Raw genomic sequence first — 21289 nt, 5'->3', positions numbered from 1 at the left:
ACAATAAAGTAGTCTAAATATAAAATATTCTCGCCAAACTTCTACTCCGCTTTAACACGAGGCGTAAAAGCGGGGGCATACGATGCGTTGCGGCGGTGGTGCGGTGTCGCCGCGTCGTCTTACATACAAATATCTGTGGCATGCTTTGACTATTTAGACTATGGACCTGTTTCGCACCCAAATACACCAACAAAAAAGTCTGTCGTTTTTCGAGGGGGGCGAGGTAAACTCGCACATCCAAAATATTTATGTATTAAATATATTCTGTGTCCATACACTACACACAACTATAATTTAGAATCGAAATACACACGCGTAATTTTTACACAGACTAACAAACACATCACTGAGACTATCCACGGATTAATAAATACATAGAATATTCGATTACTTGATCGATTTTTTGCTGTTCCGTCAAAAGAATCGATTATTTTTACAAATACTTACAAATGAAACATTACTGCATCTTTTACTAAACTACAAGTTTTAAACCGTTTTTTATGCCATTCAACTACACAAACTGGCATTTTTAGGGAGCTCTTTACACGACGAAAACGATTAAAACAATGAAACATCGATTCTATAGCAAAAGTTTTTATAAACGCGTTAGATTATTGATTTTTGATCTTTGCCAGAGGGGTAACGGTTAGCGAGGCAGGTCCTGTTATTAATGGTCGAAGGTGGCATGTCACACGACGCGCTCCGGCGCCGCACCGGACTTTCAACCACCGAAACGAGGCGGGGAGGGGTGAATGTGTTGCGACGTCGGAGCGGCACCGCTCAGTTGTCTATGCGTCACAATATGACTTTATTAACAGACTGTCCAATGCAGCTACGGCGCATCTGCGACTTAACAACGTTGCGGCACCGCACCGCTCGTGTGGTTGGTGGGCACACGCTGGAACCCTAGGAGTTTATTTTATGTGTAAAATCAAAAAAATAAATGAAGTTTTTGAAAAACCATGAATCCAGAGATCCATCCTATCTGTATATAATTATTTTATACAAATATTTTATTAAGCCCCTTCCGTCGTACCTAATACATTGTAAAATATATGATGCACAATACATTCAACCGTTCATCGAATAATTCTCTGGCGTATATTCATTAATAGGTCATTTTTGAAGTGATAACTTTTTATGGGCTGAAGGGTAAACCGCTTCGTAACGTAACGCATTACGGCGTCGCGCTGTCTGGCTTCCTTTTCTCTCACGCATACGGCAGCGGGCAAGTTATCACTTCTGTCGAGCGTTCCGAGACGCACACATTTCTTTTTTTTTTCGTTTTATTGTTCGATTTAATAAATTTAATTTATAACACATTGACTCTTAAAGTATCGCTTATGTCACCAATTTCAATATCGTAATGTATCTCATTACGCACTGATATTGGCTGTTTTTGGTGCATTTGTCTAAAAAAACACGCGCACGTGTACGCACTTCGTTATTTGTGCAAAAATGACGAGCTTATCAAAATGTCATCATATGGCACCGGCAAAGATGCAAATTTATTTTCAGAAAGTGTGTTCAAAGTGTGTTCCCTCGCTGTGATGTGTTATAAAACGTCGTATGAGATACGTGCGCTTTGATAATAATTACAGCCTCTGCGTCCTTACTAAAGCTCTCGCCAAGGCTCGAGCTTGCAATATCGCCTCAGTTGTAATTTTCAACTTACCGCACTTATATCATAATTCGAATGTTCCATGTTAATTTAAGGGGTGTAAAAACTATTTCCTCAAAGAGAATTTCGATTTTTGTGATGGTTTTCGATTTCAGAAAACAATCCCGATACAAAGCTATACACTTTGATGATCAACAAGGACTATATTGGCATGGCCGACTATTTACTCTCTAAGCGAAAGCACACAATGTTCCTCAGTATGCTCAAACCGTCCAAATTAAGGATTGCTAACAAAAAGAGCGATAGAGGAAGTCGTTGGTCGTCCAAAGTACCCTCCTCATATAGGGAGGATTACTACTCTATCGTGACAGGTAAAGGATATTGTAGGTATACTTTGCCGAATTGGGAGAACAATGAACCAAAATGATATGTTTATAAGTCAAAGATTCGCAGCACGGCATTTCCCGAAACGAATAAAAGACATATTATGTCGAGAGTAGTTGGTGTGTGAAACCGAAGAAACATTCTTTAAATAAAGGAATACTTTAGTATACACCCTGAAGTTTCCTTCGTCTTAAATCGAAATCCCACATAATGTACCCAATGTATATTGTCTATTAGTGTTATTATAAAAATAACAAAGATACAATTCAAAGAGTTACGATTGTAACAAACTTACAAAAATCGAATATATTAAAACATCCTGTATTTTCCGTTTTCGGTTTCACTTCCGATAGATTATAATATACCGAAAAATAACACGTTAAATTGTAATCAGTATTTTCAGTTCACAATATGACGGCAGATTATAATATCACGAGTGAGATTATAAACTAACGTATTTTACAATTTAACGGTAACATATAAGCATGATTTCGCTTGTTCTGTTAACTTTCCACCACATTCAGAGCCAAACGGAATTCTCGGCATTGATTGATAACAATACTGTAAACGTGGAGTCCCGTGCAATACAGGTAAACTAATCGTGCTCCAGTAATCTATGGTTAGATTTGCAAAGTTTGAATAACACAAAGATACTTTGTTATATATTCTTGTAATTCTGGCATAAGTAGGCCGTCAAATCTGACCTTTCTCTTGAATTCGTGTTTGAAGTTGACAGAGACTGACATTCGAATGGCTATATTGTAGACAGATAAAGAAATAGACAAGTGATTCCGTTGAAAGTCAAAAGATTTTATTTCAACAATATATTTTCAAGCTAACTGATTACTTATAACTAGCGGACGCCCGACGACTTCGTCCATTCTTAGACCTTCGTAATCCCTCAATGGTTTATTTATTGCATCTTGCACTTTGAGTAGGGGTGCAAACATGACAATAGTTTGTTGATGTACTTGCATATTGTTCTTCCAATTCGGTTAAGGTGTAGAACATTCTAATTAGCATGGATATATTAAATGTTGTGGTCGGCAATGCTATGATTGAATGTCTTTTTTGTCTTCTACTTAATGGTAGTATATCTAAACACTTTTAAAATTATCTTTTAACAACACAATGTTTATGTCTGTTGATAGATAGCGGTTGCCTACAAATTTGTACTGGATTCATTATTTTTTTATACCCAAAAGAAGGTCTAAAGGTGCCTACACACATTCCATGAATATTGTCAATAAATATGTTTGGAAGGTTGTCTAAAGTCGTACCAACACGTGAATAGTACCCCGTCAATATGACAGTATTATTATTGAGTGTGTAGACACCCTAAGGCCCAATTATGTTTGTAACAATCATAAAATGTATACAGATATTGTGTTTGCTTATTTTCGGTTTATTATTGCAATGGCACTGCAACAAATTTAGCCAAGCAGTATTGCTGAATTTTAGTTTTAAAAGCAGGGTTGCCACTTAATTAACATGCTTTTGACGTTTAACATCCATCGCGGACACAGCAGGACGAGTTCCTCGCTTATCCTTCGAGGCGATCCTTAATCGTTACTAACATTTTATGTATTTGTGAAAGTAACACTTAACAATATGTCATATTGTCTTCACAAGTAGTCGTGGGTTGCATGTGATAGATTGACTGAAGAAACGTTATGAACATCGCGTATAGTTTGCCTACACCGATCGCACACTAGTTCTGTGACTGCTAATGCGGCCCGACCAGTCAGTGTTTTGTGGGTAGTTTGCAAGTGAACAGTAACCCGACAAATGACCGCTTTACGACCATTTGTGATCGTGGCCGCATATCTGTGGCGCTAACATGCTACCAACAAGATAATCTCGTGATGACGTAGACAAAATTCAACCAATGGCGGCGCAGCCGTTAATACCGCTATCTCTTTCATTGCGTTGGTACGAAAGAGATGGGACTGGGACAAACCCGACGCCATTGGTATTTACATTTTGCCACGGTACATTGGTGGACGCACATGGTAATACTTCTGGTCGTAGCCCAACCGTAGCTATTGCGACTACGATCCACGACTACCCGTGGTCACGGCTAGTGAGCGAGGTGCTTTATTTTTTATTTGCGTTTCATTATATTATGTTGCATATTTATATATTTAAGCATGTTGATGATTTTTTTATTCGGTATTTAATATCTTGCGGAAATTAATTAATATTTATGTGTATAGCTTTGTATCTTGTATTCATACTATTGTAATGAATATTTAAAATTTGTTCTACAATGAGCGTATTATTCTATTCTCTATTAAAATGACAAAAACTCGCGTATGTTTTTGATATTAAAGTGTTTGAGTTTTGTAATTTGTCGGATAGAAAACAATTAAAAGCTTACGGGATTGCCCTAATTTACTTATTTATATGTATAAAAATATCTTTATAAACAAAAGCTACTTTAACGCGTCCTAAAGTCCGGGCGCTCAGAGATTGCGTTTCTGACAGGTCGTGCGAATGGAACAAACATATTCAATTGCAATGGCCTCGTTTTTTTGTCTCCCTCTTTCTCTCTCGTGTTACATCGCCCACCCGTCATGAACGCAATTTCTGAGCGGCCCAACTTTAATACTGTTATTGTACAGTTAACTTTGAAATCGTCAAGCGATTTACCATTCCAGTAACAAAGAAGTGGGGAACCAGTTAGAATTATGGGTCAAATATCTGACATCTTTTTAATCAGTTACAGTTTAACTTGTTCAAAAAGCCTCATGGATGCTTTAATGTAGCCTTTAATTTCGTGAAAATACTTTTATTTCGCTTCTTATTAAGTACACATGGTCGAAAATTTTCAGCACTATTTGTTCTTGATTAAATATGAGTAAAAATACGAAAATGTTCTTAAACGGGGCTAATTTTTACAAACATTAGTCTTTAGTTGTTAAGTATTTTTGATTTGGCCTTAGCTAGTTATTATTTATCAATTGGTCTGATCTCAGACTTTTATTTGTTTCTTTGTCTTTCATAGGTGTATTTTTGTTTTTAATCAGTATTATTTTTTGTTTTAATGGGTCTAATTTTGTGTTATTATTTTTAAAAATTCAATTGTCTTCAGTAACACAAAAATGTGCTACACTAAAAAGGGAAAAATAACAATGTATTGGTCTAACTTTTCTAATCGTCGATACCTCAATTTTGTCCAAAAAAGGTAAACGAATATATCTTTCAGTGTCATCTAAAGACAGACCGAAACGTGACACAAAAGACATACCGAAACGTTCACCGGAATGGTACGCGATGGCGAGCGAGAAACTGGCATTTGTTGTGAAGAACTTGATACCGCTGGTCACTCACGAACACTACAAAGTGCGCAAGGAACTCGCCGTCCTCTGCTACAGGATACTCTCTGAGTGCAGCTCGTAAGTACGTGTTATTAGTCTGATAAACGACCAGTTGGTCTTCATCAGATGTCATCTATATGTCTTCAGAAGACTGGGGCGACATAGCTGAATAAGACTCTCGTTTAAGGAGTTGATGTAATTTTACAAGTTAAATAAATACGCTAGACATAGATAGACCATCCATTTATGTCTCCAAACTTTGGAGACCCCCAAAATCCTTTTTAACTTTTCATTAAAGGATGGCGAGGAATTGTTTACATAAAATGTATTTTTTAATCAGGCCATACTAAATGAAAAACCATTTGACTGAAGACGAATGGAACTGTTTGATCGCCTCTGGCCTCAGGGTCTTGGAAGCTAAAGGCTATCAAGAGTACCGTCTTTTGTCCTCACCTGCGAAGTAGCCTCGTGCGTGTACTTACACCGGTGGCCTGACTTTCACATTGTGCCTGTACTTACACCTGACTTTCACACTGGAATACGACAATACGATAGTACTTCCCCAGATGAGATGTGTCACAAAAACCTTTATATGAATCCATATTTCCCTTGGTCACGCCATCACGCGTGAACGGCTGGACCGATTTCACTATTTATTTTTAAATGAATTTGATGAATTTTTGATGAAAAATTTTAAAAAATTGAAGCGGTAGGGGTAGGGTAGGGGTAGTTGAAAGTTTACATCGCGTTTCACGTGTAAAAAGTCGCGGGCGGCTAGTTACTAATAAAATAATGAATGAGAAGGGTCAATATATTTGTGTTATGCTCAGAACGATGCAGCCATCACTAGCGATGACACTGGACGTGATGATCACGCTGTCCACCGACCCGTACCAAGAAGTGTCGGAGTACTGCACTAGCGCAGTCCACGCGCACTTCGCGAGCGCTAGCAAAGAGAGGCTGGCGGAGGCCATCGACAGCTTGTGCGAGAACTTCTTCACCACGCTCAATTGCTTGCCGAGGATATTGATTAATATTGGTACGTGTTTCGATTAGAGAAAGGTTTGTTAAACTAATGGCTTCATGTAGCTGTAATAAAGTTTTCAGATTGGAGCAAACCTTTTTTGTACATTGAGTCCGGATTAATTTTGAACAATCCTTAATTCTGTCTCAGCATCGAGTCGAGATTCCTATATTTAATTTTAATCATGACTAGGTGTGACAACGTAGTCTCACATTAAGTGTAGGTAGGTATTTTGTAACAAAAGGTAAAAGAAAATTCACGTGATAATACAGAATATTCCTCTTGTCTTGCTGCAAAAAAATTAACAGTCTAGTACTAGTCATTCATCCACCATTACGTACATCTTACCGCAAACCCCTAACTTTAAATGGCGAACTTCAGTTTAAGAAACCCTGGAATAGAGGAAGAAAACGTAGAAAAAGTATTGGTTTTTAGATATTTTCCTTCTTATCCGGCTCGAAGGACCATATTTTGTTTAATCTTAATAGGTGGAATGTTTGGTCAAATATTGAAATAATGTATTGTTTGTGCAGATTCAAGTCGCAAGCTATCAGTCTTGAGCCTGCTGTATGGATACCTCAAGATACTGTGCGACGAGGGCCGCCCGCAGCGGCTCTCGGGCGCGCTGAGCACCAGCGACGGCTTCGACCGGCTGTGCGACGCGCTGCTCACCGCCGCCGACTTGCAGACCGACCTAGCGCTGCTCACCCGCCACGCCGGACGAGGTGACTATCAGCGCTAAGTCACGAATGCGAATACTATCTATACAATGTGAATAATAGCTCTAAGACTGATGCGCACGAGTTTGCAAACCCTTTGAAGCGGAAAAAAATACCAAATGATGCTAAGCGTGATCGTGAACGCTCTACACTCCAACGTTTGCGTCATGAATCTAGACCGGGTCTTAAGTCAATAATAGAATGCTACCTCCTATGATATTTGTATATATCACATCAGTTTCCTTTCCCATGCGGTACAGACGACAGCAAATGCGTCTACTACATGAACCTCTCTTTGTCGTCATAACCCAAACCCTTGTGCTGCGCAGACAAGACTTGCAAGTAATTATAGTAGTTACGGGCATACGGTACTGTTTCGTGTAGGTTTTTGAAAATTATTTTCTTCTTAGATGTGAAATCACCGCCATCTACCGACACCCCGTGGTGCCGGCTCCGGTACCTGGACAACAAGGAGTCGGAGAAGAGGCTGCAAGACGTCTGCCAGATGCTCGGCGGCGCGGAGTGTGCCGAGCTGTTCCTGGACCGGCTACTGGAGCTGTTCCACGAGAAGCGCAGCTCCGAGCTGGTGTACATCATCAACTGGGTTGGCTCAGGTAACTGTTATCCTGAAAAAAACATCATGATGTATAATTGTACAATAAATTGTTCAAGATAGTGAGCAACATTTTCTTCAAGCGCTTCTAATCGAGTGATTAGCAGAGGTTGGCAGGTAGCTTAATAAACTCTTCCTTTTCTTTGGGGGGCGATATAGATGCGGCACTCGTGATCGACGTCCACTTCGATCCAGTTCGTAATAACCTAGATATGCAACATTTTCCTCTTGACATTCTGTAAAAGTTCGCACTTCTGGATATATCAATGTCACTTTTAGATATAACCGTCTTTAAATTATGCATCCTAAAACCAGCTTTCTCATTGCATTCATTTACACAAGTCTTTGAAATTCTTCCAGAGATGAGAAAATGAGGACAATATCGTCAGCTATAGACAATCGTCAATCTATTATTATTAATGTTCCTGGCATTGACTATTCTGCTCAGTCTATATGTTTAACTGCTTCTGCTATGATTGGCTCGGAGTATAAATTAAATAGCGTAGGTGACAAAATACAACCTTGGCGAACTTTCATCTTTATTATATAACGTCTTGTTTCTTCATTATCAACCTGAACCTAGTCTGATTCTGGATTATCATTGGATTGTCATCTGAGTCGATATTATGTAATATATCAATAAGATAGTCATGCTATACTCGATCAAATGCTTTTTCATAATCGATGATTATGTTTTCTTCACCAGAATCTGTACTGCAAAAAAGCCTTCTTTGTGCTCACTCCTGCTCAAAAACCGAACTTCAAGTTACTAAGTAGGTATACTTTAGTTTTCCATAAATGTTTTGCAGCGCCGAATTCAACACCAAATCTGGCGAAGAGGATAATAAATAAATATATAGAGGAGGACATCTGGTATCTTCCCCTGGAGGTGACCAGCGGGGAGGCGCCTCTCACCAAAGAAGAGACCCGGGACCCCAGCATATACAACCCTCGAGCCTGGGCCAAGGACAGTGTGCCAGGCAAGTCCATAGTTATTCAATTTTCATATAAAGATATTTGTATTAAGGTCTTTAATGAGCAACTAGTGGACGCCCGCCTCGCCCTTAGATCTCTTTAATGCGGCCCTGTCGCAAAACCCGTTCATAGTCATACCTACTAACTATAAACTACATCTCAGCTTTCAATTTCAGCTTTGAACATCAAGCGGTTTTCGTGATTTTGTGACCTTACGCATTTATATATTAGGATACATACAATCTATCTACATACTATGTACTTGTCCCTGTTAAACATATAAACCTGCCTCTTGTATCACTCGATATTATGCTGAAAACTTCATAAAATCCATTGTTTGAAACATATCCAACAGTTTGAAACACATTAATAAATAGGTAACTATACCCGCATTTACAAACGTCCACGGAAAAAGTGGCGGGCAATCGGCTAGTCTTAATTATATAAATTACGTGTCACGTTGTTTGTCTTCGATGGACTCCTAAACTACTTATCGATTTTAATAAAATTTTCACAACGTGTGTAGTTTGATCCAAGAAGATAGGATAGATGTAGGGGTATGGGTAGGGAACTCAGACAAATTATAGAAGGACCTGTATCACACTCACAGTCACGAACAAAATTGTCTGTCATTTTCTGAGGAAAACGAGCTAAGATTTGATATATATCGTATACTAAACTAGAAGTTTTTGCCCGTTTTTTACACAATTCAATTACACAAAAAGGCATTTTTACGGAGCTCTTTAACCGACGAACACGATTACAATTATTTAACATCGATTCTATAGAGACAGTTTTTATAATCGCATTAGGTCGTTGATTATATACTTTGACAGAAAAGTAACGTCTAGCGAGGCAGGTCCTATACAATAATTGGTCTGAGGTAGGGAAGTAAGTGCTTATAAGTCAAAGCGAAGCTTAATCGCTAGTATATATAAAAAACAAGTCCAATATTATCCTTCACAGGTCTGTACGAAGGCACAACAGAAGTCCGCTACACGGACGTGAGCTACATGCGGCCGCGCGAGCGGTACGTGGAGCCGAACACGTGCGGCAGCATCGCCGAAGCGCAGGCCAACATGGCCTTCAGCTGCCTCGTCACAGAGGGGCTCGGCATGATGGCGCGCCGCCTCGGGGCGGACTACCAGCCCTTCATGCTGAAGACCTTGTGCCTCATACTGGAGAGAGTCGGTGAGCTATACCCATCATCACACGGACTACTCCGCGGCCATTGGTCGATATTTTGTCTATTTCTCTTCACGATTTTTTCCCTTGGGTCGCATGAAGACTGCTCAATAATAAAGCAGGTCGATTAGCCAAATTCTTGGCTGTTATGGTAAAATAAGATAGCGAAACAGTTACCTGTCTTTTATAATAATTAGATAGGTGGTACTTACCTTTGTCCAAATTATAATAAATTTTAGCACATTTGCTAAAGTCAACAATGTAAAATTTCTTATTATATATACATAAGTTATACATAAACAAATTTTATTCATATCTTATATTATTTTCTTGGTGTGTAATGTTTTTTTATTTGCTTTTTAGGAGTCAAGGGATCTATAGCTATCTATTGAGTCCTGTTTATTTATATTCACCTCTATTTCCCAATAAAATATAAAGTTTGTACTGCTACTATAATATGCTACTCGTAGGTATACTGGGGGTCCTTAGTCCTTATGGGTTGCGGGTGTGGTTAAAACGCTTGTTTGTGGAAGTGAATGTTTAGTTAGTGTGTATACATGCAATGTAACCTTCATCATTATAATCTATCACCTCATCTTATAATAACTGCACCGAACTCCTTGCCGGGCGATACGTTGCAGCTGGCACTCAACACAATGGCAAATACTGACCACACTGTTTTTATAAGTTATAATAAGTACAACAATATTTGCGATTATTTGATAAATGTCCAAACTAAAAAGCAAAACTTAGTTCATGGATTAAGATTGAAACCTTATTGTTCTGCACAATGCAGTGCACGTAATCACTACTATTTAAAGTTCATTTTACTTTGAAGAAATTTGAGGTTTAAATCCTAATTCATGTTTATAAATTGCCGTGATATCACAAAATGCGCCACAATAATAATGATGATGATGATGATGATGATGATGATGATGATGATGATGATGATGATGATGAACTAAAAATGTGTGTTGTTGTCTGCAGGCAGTAAGTACGAGAACCTGCACCTGACGGGGCTGAAGGCGCTGCACGACGTGGCGGCCGCCTTCCAGCGTGACAGTGTCACCGACCTCTTGGCCGAGAACGCCGACTACTTCACCAATCAGATCACACAGAGGCTGAAAAAGGTGAGTATGAATGGTAGCGCCAGTCAAGGATGGCAGATACACAAAGTAATACTATCGGTCATTATCGGAACAACCATTTAACTTGCTAATACAGTTTCAATATGCTTTATGCTACCCTCTAACTACAATATTGATCAAATACAGCGCTGATACTATCACATGTAAACCAGGGTTATCTATGATAGCACAGGTAGTCAAGCACGAGCAGATCTCAGACTTGCAACTGATGTCAGTTGGATTAAGGGGCCCCTTTACGACTTGTCACTGCTCTCCATCTCCGCTCGTGTTGGCTCCCAGCTAAGTAACTAACAATGCAATACTAACCGCACCGGACGATAACTCACTTACTGACTATATTCACTACTTAACTTCTACATCTCTATCACAATTTCACTAAGCTTAACAAATGGAAGACGACTATCCATTTCAAAGACCGTGCAATTACAACTAAGCTGCCAAACTAGCAGACTACAGTGGGGGCAGGGTGCCCTCAATATGTCACCCACTAATATGGTCGCAATGCTATTGGACCACGTGATCGATCTTTCAGACTTATTTAAATAGTAAATAATTAAAACTCAGTGATATGAAAACCTGTTTCTAATATTATCGCAATAATTAACGTAGATTTTGCTAACCGATTAAATAACTCACTCGCCGACATATGTATTGATTTATATGACAGGCGTGGAGGACGCAGTCGGCGCTGCAGGTACTGTCCGTGGTGATGGAGTACAGCGACTCCAGCATACTGGACTACTTGTACGGGATCGTCGAAGACGTAAGTATCATATGTGACATTAACGTCCGGCCGCTCAGAGATTGCGTTTCTGACAGTTAACGATTGAATGCGACAAACATATTCAATTACAATGCTTCGTTATTTTGTTTCATCTACAAAGACAAACAGTTGGCATAACCTTGAAACAGCGCAGTTCAACAACCTTGCACGCCAGTTCGAAGTTGCATCGCCCATTCGATCACGACCTGTCTGAAACGCAATCTCTGAGCGGCCGGACTTTAATGTCACATTGGGCGAGACAGTTCTATAGCTATAGCGCGGGCCGGGGGGCGTGTAACGATTAATGAAAACCCCACTGATGCACCTCACTTCCCCGCACGCACAATTTCACACCCGCGCAGTCTTTCCCCCGTCGCCCGCATATCATGGGAGTGTCATCAACAAACTTGCCAGACTATAAATGTATATATTTGCTTTAGTCTGCCGTTTACCATCCTAAGCTTAACAGAGGTGCCAGAATAGTTTGATTATAAAGTATTTTTAGAAACGTCAACTGAAGAAATAAATAAAATAAAGTACAGTGCGACATAAAAGGGTTGACGTTAATTAAAAATGGAACTAATAAACTCGCCGTGTGGCAACACCACACTAATTACTGATGTTATCACAAAGATCTGTCATTATAGAGCAACCAATTACTATTGATAAGTTAATCCAATTATTAAAATCATAGTGGAAATTCGGATAACCACTAATTATATAGGTCCCTATGTAATTAGTCTGAGTTTGATTTTAATGTTTTACAAAATGGCAACTGTTAGTTCCAGTTTTGGCCATCGGATCAGAAAAATGTGGCACTAGTAGTACAAATGACGTTTGCAGGTGCTAATACAAAGCTGCGACAAGTACTACCAGAGGCATCTGTACGCTTACCTGCAAGTGTTCCTCACTTTCGTCACTTGCATACGGAAGTGGTTCCTGGTGGAGCCCAAGCCCAAACCCAAAAAGGAGCTGCAAACTCAAGAAATTGACATCATGAAGGATGTCATTGAGTTTGAGAAGAATAAGAAGGAGTCTGCAAGGTAATTGTAGTTAAATATTTAGCATTATCATCAGGGGGCCTAGCATGCGACCTTTCACTTGGTGGTTGGAAATAGACAAAATGTCGTCCAATGGTGGCGGAGTTCCAGCCCCATCACTTTCGTCCCAACGCAATGAAAGAGATAACAGGTATTTTCGGTTGCGCTGCCATTGGTTGAAAGGAGATGGTCCAAAATTGTATGGAGCCCAGGATCACTCATTGTAACCTAGCGGAAATAAAAGAAGATATATTTTTTTTAACTATTTTTTAATCTTTCGGAATAATATTCATTATCTCCCAAGAAATGCAACATTATTAAGAGTAATAATGGCGGATAGATGACGTTTTCAATGCAGTAATCGATTTGACGTTTGCTGTCAATTGTCATAACATAGTTGCTCTATGGGCGCCATTTTGATATAACTCAAAAACTTCGGTTTTTATTTTATCTATTTCTTTTTATTTAGTTAGATTTATTCACTTTAATAAATTTTAATAAAATCGTTGTATTTATTAAATTTTAATGATACGGGGTACAAGAGTGGACCTGAAATGGACCATCTCCTTTGTCTATTTCTTTTCACGAGATATATAATGTTAGAAAATCCTAAAAGCTCAACGATAAAGTTATCGGACTCATCATCAAGGGGCAGTGATTAGATCCCCGTCTATTGTCGTACCCACTCTCATTTAAATGTAAATGGGAATATTGGTTTATTTAAAGGATATGGCAATAATTCTTTAATTTATTTAACAGATTTCTTAAAAAGGAGAAGGTTCTCAATTTGATGCGTTTTTAATTAATATTTTAATTAATTAAAATGAAATATATATATATATATATGATTTTTAATTAAAAATAGGACTAGAATAAAGAAGAAATAACAATGACTTATTTTGTCAAGCCAAGTTTCTTTGGGAGACAACAAAAGATTCACCTGTTAAACACTAACATCTAAAAAAATTTTTATCAATCCAAGGTTATTATCTGAGGAGAAGGAGAGCAACATGACAGTAGAAGAGATGTATAAAGAGGATATGAAGCGGAAAGAAGAAGAAATGTTAAATGACGACGACACAGCCGTTTCTGGTGAGTTTGATTGCGTTTCTGGTAAGTTTGATTGTGTTTCTGGTAAGTTTGATTCCGTTTCTGGTAAGTTTGATTCCGTTTCTGGTAAGTTTGATTGCGTTTCTGGTAATTTTGTTTATTGTGATGCCAAAAGACATTTTGTCGACCATATGTATTTCTCTTCAATATTTTTAGACGCATCTTAAGCTCCGACCAATTACCACAGGACCTGCCTCGCTAGACTCTACTCCTCTGTCAAAAGTATATGATCACGATCTAAAAATAAAACAAATTAATTACTAAATAAAATTAATTAATTAATATAAAAAAGACAGATAAATTCTGCATTCCAAAAACATAAATTGAAATAATAATAAAAATGTATTGAATATTTCAGAGGAATCTCCACCACTTCCTCATCACATCAGAGTAACAGTGACAATACTCAAGCGGTGCGTCAACTTCATCGCGCTGGGCCGCGACGAGAGTCTCGTAGCTCTTCAGATCCTGGCGCTGGGGCTGCCCCTACTGAAGGAGTACGAGGACGAGCTGCTGCCGCTGGTGCACTTGTGCTGGGCGCCGCTGGTGGCCAAGTTCTCGGCCCCTGAGGTGTTGGTGCTGAAGAGCGCCTTCGAACTGTTCGTCGTCCTGGCTACGCTGGCTAAAGACTTCTTGAGGAGTCGGGCTGTTAAGTAAGTGGAAATGTGGACTTTATGTGCTAGGGTTTAAGGCTTAAATTGGTCTAAAGTGTTTTGGACACGGTGACGTTTGATGAGTTATTCCATTAGAATTAGAATAAGCATTATTAATGATACATTAATTTTAATTCCCTGTAAATAATTTTAAAATTTAGATAATCAAGAACTTCTGCGAAAATTGGAACAAATTGAGTTAGAGATTGACAAAGTGAAATTGGTGTAATTAATAAATTGTTAATCTATTAAATACATCGTTTGTAACTATTTTGTCTAAATTATTTAGAAATAAGTATATAAAATAAAATTAAATGTTATGAACCTATTTTTTAAACACGGCAAGGCAACACTGGCAAATTACGGATAAGTCGCCATTTTGTCTGTTCTGTCAACTCAGCATGAGTGCATATGCTTTGTATGTGATCTGGTTTTATTGTTTTGAGCTTGCGTGGTATTTCTCAGCATACATTTAAGTTTTTGTTTTTTTTGTTGTTATTTATTTTTTAAATGACAAAAAAGACCAAAAGAACCATATCTTTTGGTCTTTTTTGACAATTATGTGAAAAAAAAGACAGTCAAGCCCGTAAATCAAAGAAAATGATAGACTTATTAAAAAAGGGGTGTAATGAAGTCACTGCCGAAGACTGGATGATGGTTGTTGAGAAAACAAAAAACCTCATTTATAATCGACTGTGTGATAGATTCACAAATTATTCTACATGCACAACCCACCAGCACAACACCACCGAGTATGTTCTGCTGGTTGGTTGGTGTTGGTTGGTTGTTCAAGAGACGCTCTTAAACAATCCTTCCGCCCATGTATTCTCCTCCTGCCTTCGGGCCCCAAACGCTTCTGCCTGCGCCCAAACGTCCCTCAGGTGACGACTCTGAGATCCCATCAAGGAGCTTACGGCTCTTACACATATTGAAACATAAGTTGTTGTAACAAACAATGAAACTCAGAGTCGCATTTTCTACTTTCCGCAGAGACGTCCTCCAGCCTATGTACAAGTTCCTGTGGTCCATGGCGGCCGAGAGCCAGCTGAAGGACAACGGGTCGGCCTACCGCCTGTCGCACATGTACAGCCTGCAGGTGTCGGTGCTGGGCGCCCTGCCCGCGCTGGTGGTGGACCTCGGCCTGCAGGACGAGCAGCTGACGGAGGCCATGCGCGCTGCGCAGGACTACCTCTCCGCCAAGCAGCCCAAGCCGCTGCAGGTCAGCCACTCTTCAAACTTTATAATGTCTTGGTAGTTAGGTGCGGCAGTCACAGAGCGCAAGTATTACATAAAATGATTTTTTTTTAAATTTGGTCACCGCTAAATGATTTTTTTGACAACATTTACATTAAGCATTGAAAAATACTTACAACTTGAAGTTTTCACCCTTCTACGATCAACCCTGTATTTATTAATCGCTATTAATAAACAAGGCATGGCAGGCAGGCAATAAGGCAAAACATTAGGTCAGCTAGTATTTAATATGATCCCATTACCGTCCACAGGTGCTTTTTTTAATATCTATAAGTTTTTAGGGACTTTTTATAAATAACATGTCAGCCCCATCATACCCTAATTAAAAATGTCAATGAATCCATCCTAAGCTTAACCTTACCCTAATAACAATAATCTTCATTTTATAATATTTAAAAATAACTAATCCTTTGAATCCTAATTAAAATGAAAATTTAACCATATGTACTCAGATTATTTATTCAGAAATATCTATATAAAAGATACAAGAAAGCAAGAGACAAAAAAAGCATACCAGAACTCAACTTGCGAACACAATATTTCTGAATACATTCTATAGATATATATAAAGTATACAATTTTTAATAGAATTTTCTTCTTAAATTATGTCTTGGGTATAGGCCTCCTCCAGCAATTTCCATTCTCTTCTGTCTCGTCCTGACGTCAGCCAACCCTTACCAGCCTTGGGCAATGTCATCAGTCCAGCACTTCTGGGGTCTGCCAACTCTCCTTTTACCTAGTTGACCCTGCCATTCAGTGACGGAAATTCGTCGTCTCGTTATCAACTCATATTCGGCTCACTCCTGAGCTCGAGTCTCCTATCAGAATGAGAGGGATTAGGCCAATAGTCCACCACGCTAGCCCAATGCGGATTGGCAGACTTCACACGCGCAGAAAACCAAGAAAATTCTCTTGTATGCAGGTTTCCTCACGATGTTTTCCTTCACCGTTTGAGACACGTGATATTTAATTTCTTAAAATGCACACAACTGAAAAGTTGGAGGTGCATGCCCCAAACCGGATTCGAATCCACCACCCTCCGGAATCGGAGGCAGAGGTCATATCCACTGGGCTATCACGTATCCTAACGTAACGGTAAGTGTCCACCTGTCATCTTTCAAGCGCGATACATATCCTGCCCATTGCCATTGAGCCGTGAGCTAACACACTACATCTTTTACTTCTCCACAGATGCTGGCAGTGAAGTTCTTCCAAGGCGTGATGTCGTACAACTACGGCGCGGCGTGGTACCACCTGCGCGCGCTGTGCGACAACGGCGTGCGCCACCACAGCCAGTACGCCAACATCGCGCCGCTCGTGACCATCGTGGGCACGCCCTACGAGTCGCCCGACCCCGACTACGACCCCAACGTCAAGCTCATCTTCTATGTGCACAAGTGATAAACGGCCACGACGATCGACGTCGGACTGTTTTAAGTGTAAACGGAATATGACGATGACGTCCAACAGTGTAAACGGAATATGACGATGACGTCAAACTGTTTTAAGTGTAGTGTGTAAACAGTTTAGGGCGATGATGTCAAACTGTTTTAAGTGTTGTGTGTAAACGGAATATGACGATTATGTCAAAGTATTTAAGTGTAATGTAGATGTCAAAGTGTTTTAAGTGTAGTGTGTAAACGGACTACGACGCTGACGTCATCTGTCTTAACTGTTATATGTAAAGTAAAAGGACTACGACAGAAATGTCAAACTTTTTAAACGTAGTGTGTAAAAAGACTATGACACTGACATCAGTCTTTTAAGTGTAGTGTGTAAAAGGAATATGACGCTGACGTCAAACTGTTTTATGTGTAATATGTAAAGTATACGGACTACGACAGAAATGTCAAACTTTTAAAGTATAGTGTGTAAGCGGTCTACAATGCTGACGTCAACTGTTTTAAAGCGCCCAAACAACTAAATTGCGTACTTTTACAATTTAGTTGGACAACTTTTAACAATGCATCAAAAGGGAATCGGGATTCTGATACGATCAGTGTCCAATTTGTTATTTGGACAATTTGGTTGAGAAGATGTTTCGGGGTCTCGTAATGTCACTATACTTATTAGTTTATTCTGGGATTTAGTCAGCCAAATTGTCTGTCTGCGAGCACTCTAATGTGTACTGTGTAAACGGATTATGACTCCGACATCAAACTCCATACATGTGTATGTATGTACAAGCTATGCACTGACGACAAACTGTTTATTGTGCAGTTTGTAAACACACTCTGAAGACAAATTGTTTATTGAAATGTTTTTTTTTTTTGCCAATCTCATTTTTGAGATTAACCATGTACGCAGGAGATATTATAGTGCGCAAGCACAGGTGCACTCTTTATTCCCTCACTCTTATAGTCTTATGGGATGACAGAATGACACAACCTGTGAAAAATCAAGACGTAGAAAGAAAATTTTCTTAATTCTCCGCGTGTGTGAAGTCTGCCAATCCTCATTGGGCCAGCATGGTGGACTATTGGCCTAACCTCGACAAGGACACTCGAGCTCAGCAGTGAGCCAAATATGGGTTGATAAGGAATTAATGTAAATGGACATTGATGTCAAATTATTTTAAGTAATGTGTAAATTAAACAGAGTACGACAGCAACTTCTAGCTGTTTTATGTGTAATGTGTAAAATAAACGTACTACTATATCAATGTCAGTGATTATAAGTGTTCATATGAAGTCAAAGAGACTACAATACGATATATGATACATTTATTATTATATATCGTGCCTAAGAGGTAGTCTGTTTGTCTGTTGTAGTGGTAAAACTGAAGGAACATTTTTTTTAACTAAATCAATGTTCAGTATACAGGGTACTCGGTAGTATTTCCCATAACTCTAGGATTCTAATCTTCAAGGAAAATTAATTAAAAATGTCTAAGGAACATGTGTTCTAAAATGAACATTTTCAGAGTAAAAAAGATTTATTTTGTAAATTGTGTCTATTATATCGATTCCTTATACTACCTAGCCAAACTTATTCAATGATAAATATCATGAAGTAGCTTACTAGTAAAGTGCAGAGTATCTCGTCCATATCGACAGTCTACTACGATTACGTATTTTAAAATGCAACGATAGATAAAGGCGTGTTTTAAATGGATAGTCAAAACTATTTGAATTACTTTGTATGAAAATGTAAGTTTTTTTTAGAAAAAAAAAGAAAAAGTTATATGGTTCGGCTCCTATAAGTGGACTTGTCATCATCTCGAAGTTATGGGAAATACTCCTGAGCACCCTGTATACACACACACAACCTTTATTTTATTTTATTTTTTATTTATTTATACTTTATTGCACAAAAGAAAAACAATAAAGAAAATAGTAGATATTGCTTATAACAACATCTATATACTACATCGAAAGTCAAACAGACTTCCTGGAATAGATTGAAAATATATGTAGTGTTTTGAATTATCTTGTCGGTTGGTACTAATAGTTTTAAGTGTAGTTTATTTCAATGTTTTATTGTGTACTAACGGACGACCGCGGCTTCGTCCGCGTGGAATTCAATTTTTCACGAATTCCACAAGAACCATGGATTTTTTCAGGATGGAAAAGTAATTATTGTTAATTCAGAGTAAAATTTATTTACATTCCAAATCTCAGCGAAATCGCTTCAGTAGCCGCAGCGTAAAGGAGGTACAAACATACTTAGACACAAATCTATACTAATATTATAACGCTGAAGAGTTTGATTGGACGCACTAATCTCAGGAACACCTGGTCCAATTTGAAAAATTCTTTCAGTGTTAGATAGCCCATTTATCGAGGAAGGCTATAAGCTATATTAACTATCCCTATATCCCTAGGGGAACGAGAACCACGCGGGTGAAACCGCGCGGCGTCAGCTAGTACAAAATAATATTAGTGTAATTTAGAATAATGTTTTTAACAAGATACGTGTTGTACGCAACACAATCCTTCTGACATTGACAATCAACAATTTAGTTGCTTTTCAAAAGCTATTTTTACAAACATGAATATAGTAGAATATCCAATGTAAAATTTTATTTTTTAAAATTCTCAATATTAATTTAGAAGTATATTTTCTTTTGCAATTACTTTGCAAGGAGTTCTTCAAAAGGTCTTTATGAAAGCTGAATGAGTGCAATGAAATCGCTGATGCAATCATGAATTAGTGCTATTTTATATTAGACAAATTAAAAATATATTGCTCTCATTATAAAGCTATGTTCACACGGCACTGCATGTGTAGATGTTTCCATGTACAACATACGTGTAAAATCCGAATTAATAACGACCTTCACCCATCTGTTTACTGGATTTAAAGTATTTTATATCAAATTAAATATGTGAATATTGTCAATGGTTGGCCTACTAATAGCATCTACTATAAGACATACAAAACAGTTCAGGACAATGCTGTGTGAAACTAACCTAAGAGGGGCTACAGAACTTCAGTTTTAACTGTACAGTTTTATCTAATCGAAATTTCAATCAAAATCATTAGTTAAAACTGATGGGCACATAAACTGCATGTATGTAGCACGGGTAACTCCTACAGCTAAGAGACGATCGAAGATTTTAAAAAATTCATTGTGTAAATAAAATAAATGTTGCCATTTATTAATGTTAATGTGAATATTTAAACTGAATAAAGATTGAGATCTATGTCTATATCAGTCTTATTATTTTGTATCACCCTTATTTATTCTATACGAAATACAATTTAAACTAGTGCAGTACAAGAGAGTAGAAAATAAATGAGGGCGCTGTTGTCACTTACTCTTATGGTAACCCTGTCTTCTGTCATCCACTTGTGACTGCAACTACCTTGATATTTGAGGTAATAATATCTTAATAAACCATTTAGTCTATTTATCTAGTTCGTCTGGTTAATTTTCCGAATTACCACTGATTTTAATAATTTGACAAAATTATCATTAAATTATTGATTGCTCTATATTGACAGATCTTTGTGAAAATTACAGTAAATGTGGTGTAGCCACATATCAAGTTTATTAGTTCCATTTATAACAACTTCTACTCTCAACGCCACTAAGTGTTGGAATGACTTATGGTTATTTAAGACTAAATATAAAGCTCTTTTATTATTGGATCAGCAAACAAATAACCCCTAGTACTAATTCCTTTTCTCCTTACTACAACACTATGGTGGCGGCAGATCGTTCATTTTACAGGTTGACTCGTATTAATTATTGTTTGATTTTCCTTGTTAATTTAGTTTCCCATAAATGTTAATTTTGTTATTTTATTACTCTGTTCGTTCTTGTTTCATTATTTTATTTTACTTTGTATTCATGTATAAGTTTTAAGTTAAGACACGTCACGTAGACACGTCCGTGAACTCACAAGGTTTCACCTGAAAACCAGCGCCACAGCTCGCTGTGGCATCGTGCTGAGGTGGATACCTTTTTTGTCCACGACCAGATATTTGTGTGTTCTGTTTGTTTATTTTATTTTATCACTCGTGTGTGGACA

The 21289-nt window shown here is 38.2% G+C and overlaps 1 protein-coding gene across 2 annotated transcripts in view; it reads left to right on the top strand.

Annotated features, from left to right (window-relative positions):
* The window catches only part of LOC112051526 (TELO2-interacting protein 1 homolog), a 28131-nt gene extending 7667 nt beyond the window's left edge, over positions 1–20464 (top strand). The window contains exons 6-19 of one of the 2 annotated variants that reach the window (XM_052883800.1): positions 1777–1992; positions 5214–5403; positions 6156–6364; positions 6883–7074; positions 7479–7682; positions 8491–8661; positions 9623–9847; positions 10832–10974; positions 11660–11755; positions 12599–12798; positions 13778–13887; positions 14264–14558; positions 15549–15777; positions 17004–20464. In XM_052883800.1, coding sequence (XP_052739760.1) covers positions 1777–1992; positions 5214–5403; positions 6156–6364; positions 6883–7074; positions 7479–7682; positions 8491–8661; positions 9623–9847; positions 10832–10974; positions 11660–11755; positions 12599–12798; positions 13778–13887; positions 14264–14558; positions 15549–15777; positions 17004–17213 — 2690 coding nt within the window. In that variant the 3' untranslated portion in view covers positions 17214–20464. The remainder of the gene's footprint in view (positions 1–1776; positions 1993–5213; positions 5404–6155; positions 6365–6882; positions 7075–7478; positions 7683–8490; positions 8662–9622; positions 9848–10831; positions 10975–11659; positions 11756–12598; positions 12799–13777; positions 13888–14263; positions 14559–15548; positions 15778–17003) is intronic. The other variant, XM_052883801.1, reaches the window with a different exon arrangement.
* Positions 20465–21289: the final 825 nt, after the last annotated feature.

The sequence above is a fragment of the Bicyclus anynana genome, chromosome 10 (assembly GCF_947172395.1).
Source record: "Bicyclus anynana chromosome 10, ilBicAnyn1.1, whole genome shotgun sequence".
Classification (NCBI taxonomy): domain Eukaryota; kingdom Metazoa; phylum Arthropoda; class Insecta; order Lepidoptera; family Nymphalidae; genus Bicyclus; species Bicyclus anynana.
The sequence above is the reverse complement of the archived record's forward strand: the minus strand, read 5'-3'. Positions and strand labels throughout refer to the sequence as shown.